At 32.3% G+C, this 18,753-nt stretch overlaps 1 protein-coding gene across 5 annotated transcripts in view; it reads right to left on the reverse strand.

Moving 5' to 3' along the window:
* LOC139524440 (pleckstrin homology domain-containing family G member 7-like) overlaps positions 1 to 18,753 on the reverse strand; it is a 144,594-nt gene that overhangs the window by 33,997 nt on the left and 91,844 nt on the right. For 4 of the 5 annotated variants that reach the window (XM_071319216.1, XM_071319236.1, XM_071319225.1 and 1 more), the window contains one exon: positions 879 to 1,078. In XM_071319216.1, coding sequence (XP_071175317.1) covers positions 879 to 1,078 — 200 coding nt within the window. Of the gene's footprint in view, positions 1 to 878; positions 1,079 to 9,157; positions 9,523 to 18,753 lie in introns of those variants that run through there. The other variant, XM_071319251.1, reaches the window with a different exon arrangement.

Consider the following 18,753-nt stretch of genomic DNA (forward strand, 5'->3'; position numbering starts at 1 on the left):
CTGACAGGAATCAACGGAAACCAATGTATTACAGGTTCCTGGCTTAGGACAGGCGCATGACGAAATTGAAGGGGTCTGAACTTTACGTTACTATCATGTTTTATCGATATTACTGTCGTCATCACTATTTTCAAATGGTTTTCCTACTTTTCATATAGTAACATGAATGTTTAGACCTAAACCTATGATGACTGAGTTTTATAAAGACTTACCGGTATTCTAGCATGCATTGTATTTTGATCGAGCATTATATTAAAGAGTAGAAATATTTAAAGATAAAAAACAATACTGCAATTGCATTTGGTCTCTGCCATCTTGTCTTATAAGGTGATAGTAACGTGCGTTACCAATATCAGTTCAATGCCAGTTTCTATATTGCGCCATGTGTACTATTATTTGTCTGTTTGTCTTTTTCATTTTTAGCCATGGCGTTGTCAGGTTTTTATATATATATAATATGTGAAAGCGACAACAACCCGACCATAGAGCAAATATCAGCCGAAGGCCCCAATGGGTCTTCAATGTAGCGAGAAACTCCCGCACCCGGAGGCGTCTTTCAGCTGGCCCCTTAAAAAATGTATACTAGTCAGTGATAATGGACGTCATACTAAACTCCGAATTATACACAATAAACTAAAATTAAAAAGCATACAAGACTAACAAAGGCCAGAGGCTCCTGACTTGGGACATACACACATTTACCCAATTGAATCAAGTGTTGATGTCGTCAGATTTTAGCTATACATATGTATGCTCTTTATGGTTAACAATAGCAACTGAACTAATGTTTCCCGCCTAAAACACTTCGTATGTTAATGTTTATAATGCTTTCACGAATAAACCAAACATTTGTTAACATTTTTACAAAATTTTCTTACCGGAAGTATCCTCAGAATCGGATGTTACTATGACACCTGGGACAGCACTAAATATGTCTGGGGAAACACGTGGGGAAGGTAATACTTTCACGTATCCATTTTCCGTTTGGTTATGAACAGTTAATCTACACAAGTCTTTACAGATACTAGATACCTCCTCTTCAGATACCAAACTATTCTCTCTTGAAACGTCAAACGAACTACAACAAAAAATAAAACTTCATTATTTTTCAGTTGAAAGAATGTATTAGGGATTTCCAAATTAAATGTTCTAATCATTTTTTTGTGTTAAGATTTCGTTTTAAATTGTAATATGCGACAACATCTTGTATCAATGATAATAAACACTGTAATTGTCATCTTTATAATTATTCCATACACTATTCAAACACACCAGATAGACAGTGGGTCTACTAGACAAGAAACGAATTGCCCCTTTGGAACCCTTTAATTCAATTGCTAGTCTGGCATTTTACAGGTTTGTATACATGTATGTGCATGCTGTAAATATTTGCAGATATCCGTTCTCGTTATTTGCAGACATCCGTGATCGAAACTAGACCAACGTTTTATTCCCAAAGTTCACCAAAGTAATTACTATATTAAAATGTGCTGCAATATGATGTAATCACGCCAAAGAATAATGTGTCCTGAAAGTCACAATTACAATGTCCTGATAATAACAATTAGATGTAATGGTTCTGTCAACTAAAGAGATTTTCAATATACGCATATCCCTCTTAAACATCTGTTCATTATTACACATAAACTCAGTTTTGAAGAGATGATGAACTTTTCGATTTCGATTTGATATGTTTTAGTAATTTGAAGAAAACTTGGTCATATACAGTTTTATTTGGTTTCAGTGAAAATCACATAATAGAATTTCAACCTTCTTCCAATGTCGACTAAAGTGGCGTGAATTTTACCAAAGTTTGTCAAAATTTATTTTGTTTTATATTAATAGATAATATGTACGTTAAAAGGTAAAATCACAAAAATACTGTACTCCGAAGAAAATTCAGAACGAAAAGTCTCTTATCAAATGGCAAAATCAAAAGCTCAAACACATCAAACGAATGAATAACAACTGTCATATTCCTGACTTGGTACAGGTATTTTTCTTATGTAGAAAATGTTTTTATAGCTAGCTAAACCTCTCACTTGTATGACAGTCGCATCAAATTAGTTGTTGTTATATGTTTACCCTGCGTTTCTACGTTTTATATCGTAACTATAAACAACTGTCGTACAAGAGGAAGTTCTAGCTAGCTATAAACCAAGGATAAAACTGCAATTCTTTTCATAAAATGCCTGCACCAAGTCAGGAATATCAAAGTTTTGTGTTCCATTTGTTCCGTTGGTCGATAAAGTCGAACATTTAATTTTATCAGATTTTAATTCATTTTCCATTTTCGGATATAACTGAAGAGTTTTTTGCCAATATATGTTTCTGCAAACATCAGTAAAAGACGACCTTAACGTACAACATTTATAGACAACGGAGGTGACTGTTGCACCATTTTATACCTAAAACAAATGTCTGTACCAAGTCAGGAATATGGCAGTGGTCATCCATTCGTTTGGTGTGTTTTGGTCCTTTAAATTTGCCTTATGGTCTTGTCGTTTTGAATTTTCTGTTATTTCATTTTATATTGTTACAAAACCATTTCTTTTAACTGCCATACAAAACGAAAATTAGTCATATTGACGCTTTTATTTTATCATTACACTATGTATGGAAGAAAAAATATCAATCCTAAGTAAACCTGTTAAGTTGTTTTCAATATCATACTCAAGTCTATAAAAGAGAGACGAAAGATACCAAAGGGACAGTCAAACTCATAATCTAAAACAAACTGACAACGCCATGGCTAAAAATGAAAAAGACAAACAAACAACAGCACACACGACACAACACAGAAAACTAAAGAATAAACAACACGAACCCCACCAAAAAACTAGGGGTGATCTCAGGTGCTCCGGAAGGGTAAGCAGATCCTGCTCCACATGCGACACCCGTCGTGTTGCTTATGTGATAACAAATCCGGTAAATAGTCTAATTCGGTAGGTCACATCATGAAAGGGGATTGTAGTTACGACGTAAGGAATATATCCGATATCCTTTGTGAAACGGTTATTCCATAACGGTCAACCAACTCGTGATGTCGTCCGTAAAATTTACGAAGGGATGATTTCAACTTCACCATTTGGAACTCTTGGTTTAATAGCTTCCTTGTGAGCAGCAACCCTCTATCAAGAAAATCATGATAGTAAATGCAAGCACGGGAATATCGTATCAATTGGGAGATATATACCCCGTATGCAGGTGTTGCTGGAATGTTGCTACTTAGAAATGGAAAGTTCACAATTAGAAAGCTGAAATCATCTCTTGTGTCGTAAAGTTTTTTTTCAACCGACCCTCATTGTCAATTTCTAGATGTAAGTCAAGATATGAAGCTGACTTAACTGTATCTGTAGTATCCTTTATCTATAGCTCGATTGGATAGATGCGTTCAACATAGTCACCAAATTTTCAATTATTTAGTGAATGAACATCATCTGTATAGCGAAAAGTAGAGTTAAAGGATATTGCTAACTTCTTATCTTTCTTCCTAAGAAGTTCCTGCATGAAGTCAGCCTCATAATAATAAAGAAACAAGTCGGCAAGTAGAGGGGCATAGTTTGTTCCCATTGGAATGCCGACTGTCTGTTGAAAAACACGTCCTCCAAACGTAACAAATATGTTGTCAATCAAGAAATCAAGCATCTTGATAATATCAGTTTCAGAGAATTTTTGTTTGAATCAGAGTGATCCTTTACAAAGTAGGATGTATCCCTCCCTAAGACAAGATACTTGTATCTGCGTTGGCCATTCTTTTTTACGAAGCAAAGCAATACCAAATCTTTCAATTTGTCTTTTAGTTTGGAACATACAGCACGTCTATGTTATCCTATGGTAACGTGTACTTTATACTAGAGTGGATTTCAATTCGTGTAATGTAAAACAAAATATAAAGTACTAATATAATGTATTGTTTCTCCAAGTATTACACAATTTGCAAAGTTGACTTTTACTTGAAATGAACACAACAAGTCAATTCAGAAAGAAATTTATGGACAATTTAATCAAGCATGTAATCTGCAACTGATAATACAAATGTGTGAATTTATCAAACCAAAAGCTGTTATAATGGTGATGTATATCAAGTTTCTGGAGAAAATAAATAACTTATCTAAAATAAAAGAAATAGAATTGTATCTTTACAAAAGTCAGATATAAGAGTTACTACATTGAATAATTACTTCTTAGAACAAAAATAGATAAGATGTAATTGTCTTTCAGAAGTAAATTGGATTTCAATAATATTAATTCTCAATTACGACAAGTCACGATCGTTTAGTTAATTTCAAACACAAATGTGAAATATGAGATATTTGATCAAAAGATGAGACAGAAAATCAAACGTGACAGACTATTGAATATAAATATGGTTGAAACTTACAACGTTACAATTGTATAAACAAATGTAAAAGCGTTAATCACTGTTAAAATCAGCATCGTTTTCATATTTCTTCATTTGCCTTGTTAGAATATCAAATTCTGTATTTTAGGTTTATAAACTGTATGTACTAGTATGTTGTAATATGCAATGTGTTGAGAATGAATTTCATTTTCTATTTTGTACTGGTATGTACAGCGATACCGACCATGTAGAAGTCAAAACTGTTGCTATCATTTTCGTGCGCATAACACAATTTAAAAGTTAGGAAAGCAAATAATGTTATTTGTGTAAGAACTTACGAGTCAAATAAAGTCCTGAGTTATGAACAGAATCAACTTAAGCATGCAATTTCTCAAATGCTGGCTTTTGTAAATAAACCAAGCCAGTAACATTCTATAAGATTTTAATCCCCTTTTAAAGTTATTATGTTTTAAGCCAGCCATGCATTCTATGCAAAAAGACGACATACAACAGCCTAAATATGCTGTAATGTGCCAGGTTTTTTAAAAATTTTAAATGAAAGTCTCGTGTGAAATTTTCTAAGAAATTGTAGCATCCTAATTAGATAGAATCAATAGCAATTGTAACATGATACAAAATACGTTTAACTTTAAGTAACACAAATACGTAGCTAATCTATTAGCAAGCATTCAAACATGTATTTGATAATATCAATGTTACAAGTATATGTATGTGGATAGTTCAAATTAAATGAATAATACAATGAATGTTTGCATGGACTGTTGCGTCACAATGCAAACTCAATAGCACAAAATGTCATCATGTCAATAAAAAAAGATTCATATCAACAAAGAAATAACACCGAGTCCCTGACATCGAACAAATATTGGTGCACTTGTCTTTAAAGCAGAATGTGTATTCCGCCATAGTGGATTGGAAATAATCGGTCTCGAATCTTAGGGGGCAACATGTGGAGCATGATTCGGTGCGCCCGCGATCACCTCTAAAGTTTAGATGGTATTCGCGTTGCTCATTCTTTAGACTACTATGTTGTGTTTTTGTACTGTTGTTTATCTGATTGTCTTTATCTTTTTTTAGCTATGACGTTGTGTGGGTTTTTTTCTGCTAATGAGTTATGATGTCCCTTTGGAAACTTTCGCTTCGCTTTTACTCACGGTTTTTTTTATGCAGTAGTGAAAGTTATTTATGAGGTTTTTTTTTTTTTTTTTTTTTTTTTTTGTTACCTGCACTTTTTACAACAGATTCAAATATATTGGATAGTAGTTGATCATTTATTCATGAGTTTACATAGTTTCTGCATACAGAAGTTTTCAATATTACATTGCAATTTTCAATGAAAATGCTACATAACACAACATTACTCTCTTATTATATAATATATATAATAAATATTTATATATATTTTCCAATATCTACATGATGAAAACAATTTCTCTTTGTTTTTTAACGGTTATTGATTTAATTGTCTAAATTTCATTAAAATTTAAGTGCAAATGTTTTTAATGTTGAATTGGTTAAATTATTCGGTCATAAAACAAGTTGTTAATAATTATTCCTGAAAAATCGAATTTTCTCTAAATCGAGCTCAATTGGTTTGTGGATATTAAAAACGTCTCCACATCAAATGTTATTGTTTCTTCGGTCATTAAAATATATGCATTATTACTCCATAAATGCCATTTTCTTTTTACTAAGAATTGTTGGTGATAATTCGTTTCTAAGTTATATAGACTAGAGACATAAACTTGAAATCGGACATGTAGAGTTCCCCATTCTACGTTTTTATGTTTTGATGATTTTAAGTTCACTTTAAGCGCTACGTATATTTCTGGTTATTTTCTTAAACATTACCCCACAAAAACTGAAATCGTCCGAATGATCAGATTTTAAAAAGTTAAAATGCATGTGCCAAAATTGTTATTGTGTGTGGTCAATTCTTGGATGTAGAGTTGTCTCATTTTGGCACTAATACCACATCTTCTTATATCTATGTAATAATTGGGTCCCGTCTTTCCACCTAAATAGATCAAATGATTTTAACTGTGAAAGCTACTTTCTCGTGAAGTTGGAGAAACCGCATATAATTAAGTGGCTACAGGAAATTCCATACGAGTGATAGGAATAAGTGTATCAAAATATTACCAGCAATAGGGCAACAAGCTTTTTCATGGGTTACTTAACAAAATGGTATGATGCTGAAACGGTTCAGAATCATTGTAAATCGCCACTTGAAGCTATCCTAAGGCCTTTCAGGATCACTTCCGCTGAATACAGGTTTTGGAATTAGTTTCTGAAAATAAATAAGTTTCTAACCAAAAACACCATCCCCCCAAAAGCATGTATTTTTAACCGACCTTTGAAATTCACCCTAACCTCTTAATTTAATTCTACTCAGAGCAAGTACTAAAATAAACATTGAGTACGGCCTTTGTTCATTGTTGAAGGCCGTACTGTGACCTATTATTGTTATTTTCTGTTTCATTTGGTCTCTTGTGCATATTTGTCTAATTGGCAATCATACCACATCTTCTTTTTTATATTGAAGTTTTTTTCTGTTAAAAGTAATTAGATAACACAACCTTATATCAGACACCGAGAAAAGTTGTAGAGATAGCAATATCCTTGCCTTACGACTTGTAATATGTAGAAATCGCGATAGCGCTTACGACTTGTAGTTACACTTGCGTGCAGACCACTCGTAACAATTATTCCTAAGTATTAACTTTTACCATCCCCTTGTAAGATGCGTCCAGACTGCATTAACTTAAATACTACAAGTCACAGCAAGATGTGTTATTTGCATGATATACTTTAAGTTATTTTTAAACACAAAGTATGCTAATAAACTTTGTTTGATGAATATCATTTAAAAGGTCTATGGCTTCCACATTTGTTTATTTAGAGCGTACGTGATAACAATTCTTAAAGAAACACGAGTCCTGCGAGCCGACATCCAGAAATACGTGTTTATAACCTAATTCTCCCAAAAAACAAAACGTTATTTTGAATTTCCATGGGAAAAACCTGCATCAACAGCAACATCGATTGAATTACATCAGGGCTCATAGTAACAATAATGGGTTCTAATTATATTACAAACTCCAGTCTATAGAATTAAATACCGATCACTTATAGAGATACAAATGTATTGCATAGGACAAAATAGACTGCAAAAGTTTCTAACCTTGTTTTCATTTTGATTCAAAATATAAATGTCGAAAAACCAGCAGTCCATAAAACAATTAAACTTGACTGATACATTTAGGTTTATAAAAACGACAAGGTCGTTATAGTAATAGAACAATACATGCAACAAATTGTGTATACGACGAAACCAAAAAAATATTCCAAAATGCCAACAATCAACAAAACATAAACTGGAACACCAAAAAGTAATGTTCACAGTTCATCATAAACATATCGCTATTATCAAACAATTTTAAAAGTATAATATTGCTTTAAAAAGAAGAATTTTTCATCATTATCTTATGCTCTGAGGAGTAAATATTCACTGCAATGCATTTTTAACCCGTTTTATAATTGTTTGTTGATAAAATTCAGTAGTTTATAAAATCCAGAAACGATTCGAATCCTGTGTAAGAACGATGCATATATATAAATTCAGCTAGACTAGTAAACACTATGTCTAATGATACCATGGTTTATTAAACTCAGAAAAGGGAGATTCACAATTGAAAAACCAAGTTTATCACGTTAGAAGATAACTTCGTCGTACAGTTTCATATAAAACGAAACTTAGCAATCAGTTGCTTTTGCTAATACGTTCTATCATTTAATTGTAAGGAAAGCCGTCAGTGTCAGGGAAAATATCGCTATTTTTTTAAAAATAGGGAGATGTGGTATGATTGTCAATGAGACAACTGTATTTTCCATCAACGAATCGAGGACATGATATAAAAAAAATGAAAACAACCACAGCTTACCGGAAAGCCTTCGATTTAAACATTTTTATATCAATCCATGTTTATACATAATCGTTACTTAAACAGAAAACGAATATTAAAAGTAAATTGATTTGTTTGATGAACCAGTAATGTACCGTTGTATAATAAAATATTCATTACATGTCTTTGTACATGTCCCATCAGAATTATAATTAAACGATGAAACTACATGTTTATCAAATACATGGGGGACTATTTAATCAATTAGTTATTAGTTTCAATAAATGATTTTATAACTAAAACCAATGTACTATACATTTGACAAACGTAAAGATCCGATAGGAATGGATTTCCGTATAAATATATTAACAGGAACACAATATCTATGAAAACAAGCGTGAAACAAACAAGTGCTTCAAGGCACCTAATAAAAAGTCAGAAACAGAGAAGAAAAAGAAAAGCATTTGTACATGTATGAAGTATTTTTAGAATTTTTGTAACTGATATAAATGGCAATGCTTACTTCAATACTTACAGTTCCGATATCGTTTTCGAAAAAAAAAATCGCAACAAAATCTCCCAAAACCAAAAATAAATATTTTCAAATAAGTGAGGTAACTAAGGTGCTCGGACAACATTAAGACGGTGCAATCATATGAGCTATATAGAAATATTGGAGAAGTGCAATAGTTTGAAAATTGAAATGAAAATAAACAGATATCATAAAAATATTCATCCTTTTCTTATACATTAATAGAATTTACCATCAGATGAAAATTGTTTCTCTGAATCCTTCATAGTATACACATGTTTTGAAACTGTACAATTATGTGGTTATGTTCGTACTTGTTGATGAATTACATAATAATTTTTAAAAATTAATTACCTTATTGAAACACAACATGTCCCAAACTTCTGCATATGTAAAATCATAACAATATCGAAATCAAATAATCCATGTTGAACAGTCAAAATTAACGCACGTGGTTAGAAAGATGTCACATTTTGTCAATATATGATTGGAGTCACTCTAATGTTTATCAACAGAGTCTTCAGAAAGAGGGAACCAATCAATAACTTTAATCTAGAACAACATGGCATCGTAAATCAGCAACGAAACCATCTTTGTAAAACATTATTTGATTTGTCGTATTAAATCAAATCATATTATGTGGCTATTTTACCATATTAAACGTGGCCCTAGGAACAGTAAAAACGTGTACTATAAAATTGAATGATAAATTTCAAACTGATCTACCAAATGATTTATTTCTACATTTGCCATTGGTTCCCATCGATTTTTCCCTCAGTTTCCTTTTTTCTTGTAATAGATAGATAATAATTCTATATCGCTGACGGCCTTGGAAAAAAGTTTAAATACATATTAACTATTAAATATGTATAATTTTGTTTTACATCAACAAGAATATTAAATATATGAACCAGTAGTGATAAAACCTTGTTAAACAGAACAGCATCCATTAATTACAGTCGGCTGTTGTCTGCTATTTGGTCGAGTTGTTGTCTCTTTGACATGTTTCCCATTTCTATTCTAAATTGTATAGTTGATTAATTTAAAAGTTTCATGATATGTTCCAAGTTCCAAAGTGTCTTGGCATAAGGCAGTGTTTGAACAATGCTTTGAGGAACCAAATATCCATCAGCAAAATTATAGGGTTAGTGATAGTCTTTTACAGTCAAACCCATCGACGTTTTCTAAATTTTGTATGAAGCACTTGTCATAAATAATAAAAAGGCAGCAGTAGGGCAAGATAATATTAACTCGTAAATCCCTTACAAACAAAATTGTAAAACATGCTACACAGAAGAACAAGTGGTCAGTATGCTGGAGTTTCTTATCGACAACATATTTGTTAAGTTTGGGGGTAGACTTTTCCAACAAATTGTCGGCATTTTTATGGAAACAAACTGTGCGCCTCTTCTTGCCGACCTCTTCTTATTTTCATATGAATCGGAGTTCCTTCAGACACTTCTCAAAAACAAGGGGATCAAAGAAGCCAGATTATTTAATTTCACTTTCAGATATATTGATGATGTTCTTTCCATAAACAATCCGAACTTTTCTGATTGGGTTCCATTAATATATCCCCCAGAACTAGAAATTAAAGAAACAACAGACACGGCTTCCTCCGCCTTATTTTTAGACTTATATCTCGAATTTGACTTACACAGTCATCTCAGTACCAGAATCTATGACAAACGAGACGATTTTAATTTTGAAATTATAAATTTCCCCCACCTTAGTAGCAATATACCAACTTCACCTGCATATGGGATATATATTTCCCAACTTATTCGATATTCAAGAGCTTGCAGCTCCTACTCAGACTTTGTAAAACATCATCAGTGTATGAGTAGAAAGTTGATGACAAGGTATGTCAAAGAACGTCTCGTCCTTTTTCTAAAAAAAAGTTCATCGGAAGGTACCAAGACCTTGTTCTATTATTAATATTACTTTTACTGTTGGATTGTTTTGTGTGATATCCATTTAACGTGGCTCGGTACTTAAACATCCCGTCAATGTGTTTGTATTGTCTTTCATTTTTTGCTGGTGTGATTTGTATATGCGACCTTTTGTATTTCTTTTGTTCTTATTTAACGTTACTCTGTAGTTTAAAAGATCCCGTCAGTATGATATTGTTCTATTTTATGTCATTATGATATATTTCTATTATGAATTACAAAATACGTTGAACCACAAACGTCCAAATTATTCAATCGCGTAGTGGAATGAACTATTGGTGGATTCTTATAAATTCTATATAACTTTTGTACCCTGTATGCTAATATTGCCTATGTGAAATTTTTAAATTGATTGGGTTTCATTAATATATCCCCCAGAACTAGAAATTAAAGAATCAACAGACACAGCTTCCTCCGCTTTATTTTTAGACTTATATCTCGAATTTGACTTACACAGTCATCTCAGTACCAGAATCTATGACAAACGAGACGATTTTAATTTTGAAATTATAAATTTCCCCCACCTTAGTAGCAATATACCAACTTCACCTGCATATGGGATATATATTTCCCAACTTATTCGATATTCAAGAGCTTGCAGCTCCTACTCAGACTTTGTAAAATGTCATCAGTGTCTGAGTCTTTTTGTGTCGGCATGTATAAGTACCGGTCCACGTCCACTTGTATTTTTGTCCATCTGATGAGTTAAGCCTTTTTCAACTTTTTTTATAGTTCGTTCTTATGTTGTACTGTTATACCACTGTCCCAGGTTAGAGGGAGGGTTGGGATCCCGCTAACATGTTTAACCCTGCCACATTATTTATGTATGTGCCTTTCCCAAGTCAGGAGCCTGTAATTCAGTGGTTGTCGTTTGTTTATGTGTTACATATTTGTTTTTCGTCCATTTTTTTTTTATATAAATGAGGCCGTTAGTTTTCTCGTTTGAATTGTTTTACATTGTCTTCTCGGGGCCTTTTATAGCTGACTATGTGGTATGGGCTTTGCTCATTGTTGAAGATCGTATGGTGACCTATAGTTGTTAATGTCTGTGTCATGTTGGTCTTTTGTGGATAGTTGTCTCATTGGCAATCATACCACATCTTCTTTTTTTATATATTGAACGACAAATATATGTGACGTATACAATTTTCTGACGTCAGACACGCCTATCAATGAATGTGTTTATAGATAGATGTTTTTGTGTTCTGTTACATTGTTCCTTTTAAAATTGATACACGATGATGAATGCTGTACCCATATTTTGACTATTTTATTTATTATGTCTGTTTAGTTCACGCATCATTGTAAATATAACGGAATTTGATGAGACTGTCATCAAAGTGAGAGGGTTAGCGCTATAAAACCAGGTTTAATCCACCATTTTTTTACATTTGAAAATGCCTGTACCAAGTCAGGAATATGACAGTTCTTGTCCATTCGTTTTTGATGTGTTATGTTATTTGATTTTGCCATGTGATTATGGACTTTACCGTTCGATTTTCCTCTAGGTTCAGTATTTTTGTGATTTTACTTTTTAAAGATTCATATACATATACATGTATTGTTCCTGAGAGAAATCACAAGAACTCTAAATTTAGCAAGAAGGGTTGATTCGACAGAATAACCATCTTCTCTGCTACCAGGTTTCATCCCGCGCGATGCGAATATGTAAGACATAATAGTGTCCTATGAAAAAGTGTCCACATGGACACTTTTTCATTGAAATTTGGTGTTTAATAATGTCCATTGCCATGGAATGGTGTCCCTCAAAAGGACAAATTGTTACTGCTAACAATATGAAATAGTGTCCACTCACAGGACAAATTTTCATAGTAGTTGCTATTAAATTGTGTCCTCTTAGGGAAGTAATACGGGACCAGTAATACAAAGGTCATTACAAAGTTTTATTATACTTAAATTTTAATTAAAATATGAAGGATAAGTGAGAAATTGATCAATTATATACAAATGTAATTTGTATATTGATCAATATACAATTTAACTATTGTCAGTTTATTGTCTTAATTTTGTATGCCATAACCATTTAATGTATTTGTGCGAATAAAATATTGTCTATTGTCTATTGTCTATTGTCTATTGTCTATTGTAAACAAATAAATAATGGATGGAAGTGAATATAGAGAAATTTAAGTTCTAAGAAATTCCCGACAAATGGTTATGACAATGAAAGAATAACAATAAGAAGGAAGTGTAAAATCAAATATGAAGAACTTTGTAATATTTATTATGTCAGATAAGAAGGCAATAGAAAATAAATAATGTCCATTGCCATGAAATATTGTCTCCTAAGTGGACAGCATTTTACAGCAACAGTTATGAAATATGGTCCATCTGCTGAACAAATTTTCGTAGTGAATGTTATTTAATTGTGTCTTCAAAGGAAAATAAAATAGAACAGCATCTAACATGTATATAATTATATTAAAAAATATAGATATGAAGATAAGGATGGTATGAGTGCCAATGAGACAATTTTTATGTCAAAGTAACAATTAATTCAAGTTCGTAATTAAAGTTAAAATGCGTCCAGTAATAACAAGGCAATGGAATCATTTAATACTTTAATCATATCAAAAAGTGCCCTGGCGGACACAATGTCCTGTGAAAAAAATGTCCACCTGGACAATATTATGGTAGTGAATAATGTCCATGTGCATGGACACTTTTTCATACCTAAGGAGATGTTTTCATAGGAAATTGTGTCCAGGACACATTTAAATAAGTAAATATTGTCAAAATGTGTCCGGTGGACATTTGTTCATGGAGGACATTATTAAATCCTACAAATACAGCATAGGTACACATACATAGGGAATAGGAAATAAGTGGGATATGTGCATATCGGAGGATTTGTTCTGTATAAAGATTACAAAATATGTCTGCTTCTTTCCTTAGCATGTGACATTCAGGAAAAGAGATTTAAGTCGGTCCGTACAGAGAATAATTTCAGGGTAAACCTTTCATAGTGTTTCTTTCACATACATAGTCGGTCCGTGTAGAGAATAATTTCAGGATAAACCTTCCATAGTGGTCTTAGTGTTTCTTTCACATACATAGAAATAGAGTAACTCATGGGTTGAAAATCCATAAAACCACTTTTATGAACCTGTCCAAAGAAATTTGCTTTTGAATTATCCGTTTAAATCAAGCTCAATTAGTCGTTCTAATACATAGGAGGGTTATATAACCAATATGGTCTCGTCTTGAATATTTATAATTGTTTGTAATAATTGCAACTGGACGTTTAACTACCATCTATCCAATTTATGTTTTATCTTTTGAAATTTTTTGTATGTTTAATATATGTGGGTTTTCATATTGTTCTTTGATAACAACAAATGTCATATTGCAGAAAGGAAGTACTAGATATAGGGACACTGGCACCAGCGGAATACATAAAGAAATTATGAGAGCAGTTGTCAAACCAGATTTCGTAAAAAAAAATATATAGGGAAAACAAATGCTAACCCTAGACATCGTGAGTTTATGTATAAATGTTTGGCTTAATACAATGATACTTGCTTGTGAGGTTCAAGAAGAATTTGACAGACATACCCTACGAAAAATCTCAACAAATATCTAAGATCAAGATAGTGTACTGTTGTGAGTTTTCGAAGCAATACCACAATAATGTGCACATATTCAGTATATATACATGTAGTTCTGTTTCACAAGAAAAGGTTGAAAGCTTGTTCATTGTAAGTACGTCGACATTCCCTCTATGCGAAATTGTATTAAAATTGTCTATGTTCAACATTCGGATATGTTATGAAATATTATAGACATTCACATTTTTGGTAAATACCTGGTCTGGAAAATAAAACTTTATGTAAGAAATTGTTTGTGGGTTTCGGTTAACAAATTAATCCTGTACTTTTTGAAAAGGTAATTTTCTAAATCAAAATAGTTCAACAACAATATAGTAAATCGTTTTAAACTTTATGAAATAAGATCACATTTCATTTTTTTTTTTTAAGGTCACATTTCATGACTGTAATCTAGCAGTAGCGAAACAGTACTAGTAATAGCCTGGGCAACATTGAGACCCTAATTACAAACATTGAGTTAGGCCTGCCAATTGATATTTTATCGTGTGTTTTTCTATGTTGTGATGTTATGCTATTGTTTCAGAAAAAGGGAGAAGGTTTTGATCCATTAAAACGTTTTATCCCGCTGCAAATGTTTGCACCTGTCCTAAGTCAGGAATCTGATGTACAGTCTGTAGTTGTCGTTTGTTTATGTAATTTATACGTGTTTCTCGTTTTTTATATAGATTAGACCGTTGGTTTTCCCGTTTGAATGGTTTTACACTAGTAATTTTGGGGCCCTTTATATAGCTTGTTGTTCGGTGTGAGCTAAGGCTCCGTGTTGAAGGCCGTACATTGACCTAAAATGGTTTACTTTTTTTAAATTGTTATTTGGATGGAGAGTTGTCTCATTGGCACTCACACCACATCTTCCTATATCTATATATTTGCTCCAGCCTTTTTCTGCCCTAAAACATGATGCCTGCTTTGAATAGTCATTCCTATTATGAGATATTTAAGCACATTTTTTTTTCAAAATCATACTTTGTAAAATTTGTGTTCATTTTATTACATCCTTCCGTTAAGATGATGTTGAAAAAAATCATCATTAGTTTGAGGTAGATCTTGGATAATTCATACTTTTTATAACATTAAAATCGATCGTTCGCAAACAGTGTTAAATTGTTTTGTGATGAGAGTTTTACAAGATTATGATTTGCACTTATCAAGCCAATAAATAAATCTATTGAGCTGATAATATTAGTGATAAAATACAATGAACTGTGGGGTAATAACCACCATATGTTGCTTCGGGTCTGAAGTTTAGCAACAATAATTGATTTCAAGTTTACATGTCTACAAATTTTAGACGATTGCGTCAAACATTTACAATAAATAAGAGTCTCTAGTGGTATAAAGGACGTTTTATCTACAGCTATTCTCTGAATCATTTCTATGATAGCTTTTGTCTTTTATATTAAATTCTTATCACATTGTCTGTAAACAGATGCTTATAACATGTATGTCAATATAACCGATTAGAAGGCTTTGCTTTGAATTTTTAAATCTCGTTGAATAATTATGCTGCAAAACCTAAAAGGGTATCAAAATGTTCAACACCTTAATGTAAAACATACCTATTTCGGGGCTTTTTATAGATGATTATGCGGTATTGGCTTTGCTCGTTGTTAAAGGCCGTACGGTGACTTATAGTTGTTAAATTCTGTGTCATTTGGTCTCTTGTGGAGAGTTGTCTCATTGGAAATCATAAACCATCTTCTTTTTTATATTTCTTTTTTTGGTTCTTAGTTTCTTCTGGTCCAGCATATGTATGTGACATTTGTCACTGGACGATTATTTTAAAGGCAACAATCAATCATTTAACCAGTCCATGCATAATTGCATAAACATACTAAAACCTTGATATGTGGGGCATACATGGACATTATTAGAACAGAAGTGTTTAAGTCGTTGCTATGATACCTATCTATTTTAAAACAAAACTGAGTTGAGACATCCACTGGGATGAAATTTTATAGGTGAAAATAATGGTATTCTATAAATACGTGCCAATTGCACTATAATGGTATGCTCATTGTTGAAGGTCGTATGGTGACCTATAGTTGTGAATTTCTGTGTTATTTGGTCTCTTGTGAAGAGTTTTCTCATTGGCAATCCCACCATATTTTATATATACACAGAAACAAGCGCCATGCGCACAAAAAACACTACAATGTACAGTATGGGGGTAGTTAAACAACACAACAGATATGAAAACATGACAAGATACATTTTTCCCCCGATTTATTAGTACTAGAGATTTTTTTTCATAACTCGACTTTTATTAAATTAATACAGGGTCGAAAGCCTTATGGGGTAAAGGATGTCCCCAGAATTTGTTTCACACCAGTGTCATTTCCAAAACGCCTTCTAGTATATAATACAACTTAAAGTCACGGCTTTAGTTTCCTGTTCTAACAACATTAGGTTGCATATCGGAACATGTGATCAAATTACAACTGCATATCGGAACATGTGATCAAATTAAAACTGCATAAAAAGGCTTGAACTGTTAATTGGGTTTTTGAGAGAATGATAAGGAGTTTATTTACCAAAAACTATAACTCAAAAGGAAATAAACTGTGTTTAATTGTTTTTCAGATAGCTATAAAGGAATTAATTAATTTTAGCTAAGGGTGTGCTTCGATGCATAATTTTACAAAATATTTGCACTATAATTGAATCAATGTTGACTCGAATTGCAATGTGTATTGCTAAATATTTTGTTTTTAAGGATAATTGTATAAAAAAAATGTTGAAAAATCTTTCAAGAATACTTTGATAAAATCTTCAATACGCAAATTCAAGTATTTTTCAACAACTTTCAGACAAAACCTTTACTGCAGAAATAAAAAAGAAATGCGAGTATATAGACAATTACGTTTAAGTCACCTATATTTTTTTTAACTCGAACATTATTTGATTGACACTTATAACATGTAAGTGTGGCATATGATACAGATTTCAATTCAAATAAAGATGACTTCACATCCTACAAATCTTTGCTAGCTTAGGGTAACGATCCAGTCTCCCTCCTCTTAAGCATGGCGGAACGAAAGGGAACTGGATAGTTTTTAAAGAAAAAAAGGTGCCAAACCTGAATGTAGAGAGAATCATTTCCCGCCAAATTTGCAATGGCTTATATCTCAAAAATAAGCACATGGACCCTTAATTTTTCTGTTATTTTTGTTCCCTTATTCTTAAATTGTAGTATCAATTTATTACAGTGTTTTAAAACGCCTGTTATTTTGAAACAGAGTAGCGAACGTTCTTAAATACTTACATGTAGATGTACTAAAGCAATTCAATCAAGGATCTGCAGTGCGAAGTCGCCGGGGTGTTGTTATATATCTTACGCAAGCACATGCAACTTCCATATTATACACAATAATAATTTTACGCTGGTAGCATGGGTAGCTTTTGTAAAATTTAAAGTCTTTCAAGTTATAATGCGGATAGTCCGTAACTAATTAATGTATTGTATATAGGAAATGTAATGTTTGTAAATTGAATGTCGACACCATATGCAGGGTTACGAATGCTTAGTAATTGTAGATTACATATTTATTAGACTTATATTATCTGATTGAAAAGCACATGTACTGTCAATAAGTACCAATCCGAATGCAATACACCCGACTTCTCAGGAATCGTATTATGTCCAATTCTCTATAATCGGACATATGGACACATTAATGACTTTATACACAATGAAGATAAGATTGTCTCGGATGAAAAAGAAGTTCTTTTTAAAAGAGGATAATTGTGTGGGTGGGTTGCTGTCGTATTGGCGTAAACTGAATGAGATGTAGTATTATAATTGTCAATGAAACAAATTGAATTATCAACCAGACTCCAAATGAAGTGGATTAAAAGAACTATAGGTCACAATAAGGCCTTCGACAATTAGTAAATACTGCATAGTCATCAAAAATAGGTCCCGAAATGAAAAATTAGTAAACAATTCCAGCAATTTAAAAAATAACAATTTCGTCATAGTTGAAATTGCTATTAAATGATTTCTGCAGTAATGAAATCAAATACACAAACAATAATCAAACATGTAGTTTTTGGGGCAGACTAGATCTATATGATTTACGACAAAATATATATCCTTTCCTTTGCAATGGTTCAGATTTCATTTGTATCCAATAGGAAAACTAAAGTTTGCCATCTCTATGATACACCTCTTGTAAAAAAATGCATGATGCCAAACATACACAAGTAAGAAAATAAAGCTTTTAAACCTTTTCAGACTCGAGCGTGCATACTGAATGTAATTGAAACAAGAATGTGTCCATAGTACACGGATGCCCCACTCCCACTATCATTTTCTATGTTCAGTGGACCGTGAAATTGGGGTCAAAACTTTAATTTGGAATTAGAAAGA

This window comes from Mytilus edulis, chromosome 1 (genome assembly GCF_963676685.1).
Source record: "Mytilus edulis chromosome 1, xbMytEdul2.2, whole genome shotgun sequence".
Taxonomy (NCBI): domain Eukaryota; kingdom Metazoa; phylum Mollusca; class Bivalvia; order Mytilida; family Mytilidae; genus Mytilus; species Mytilus edulis.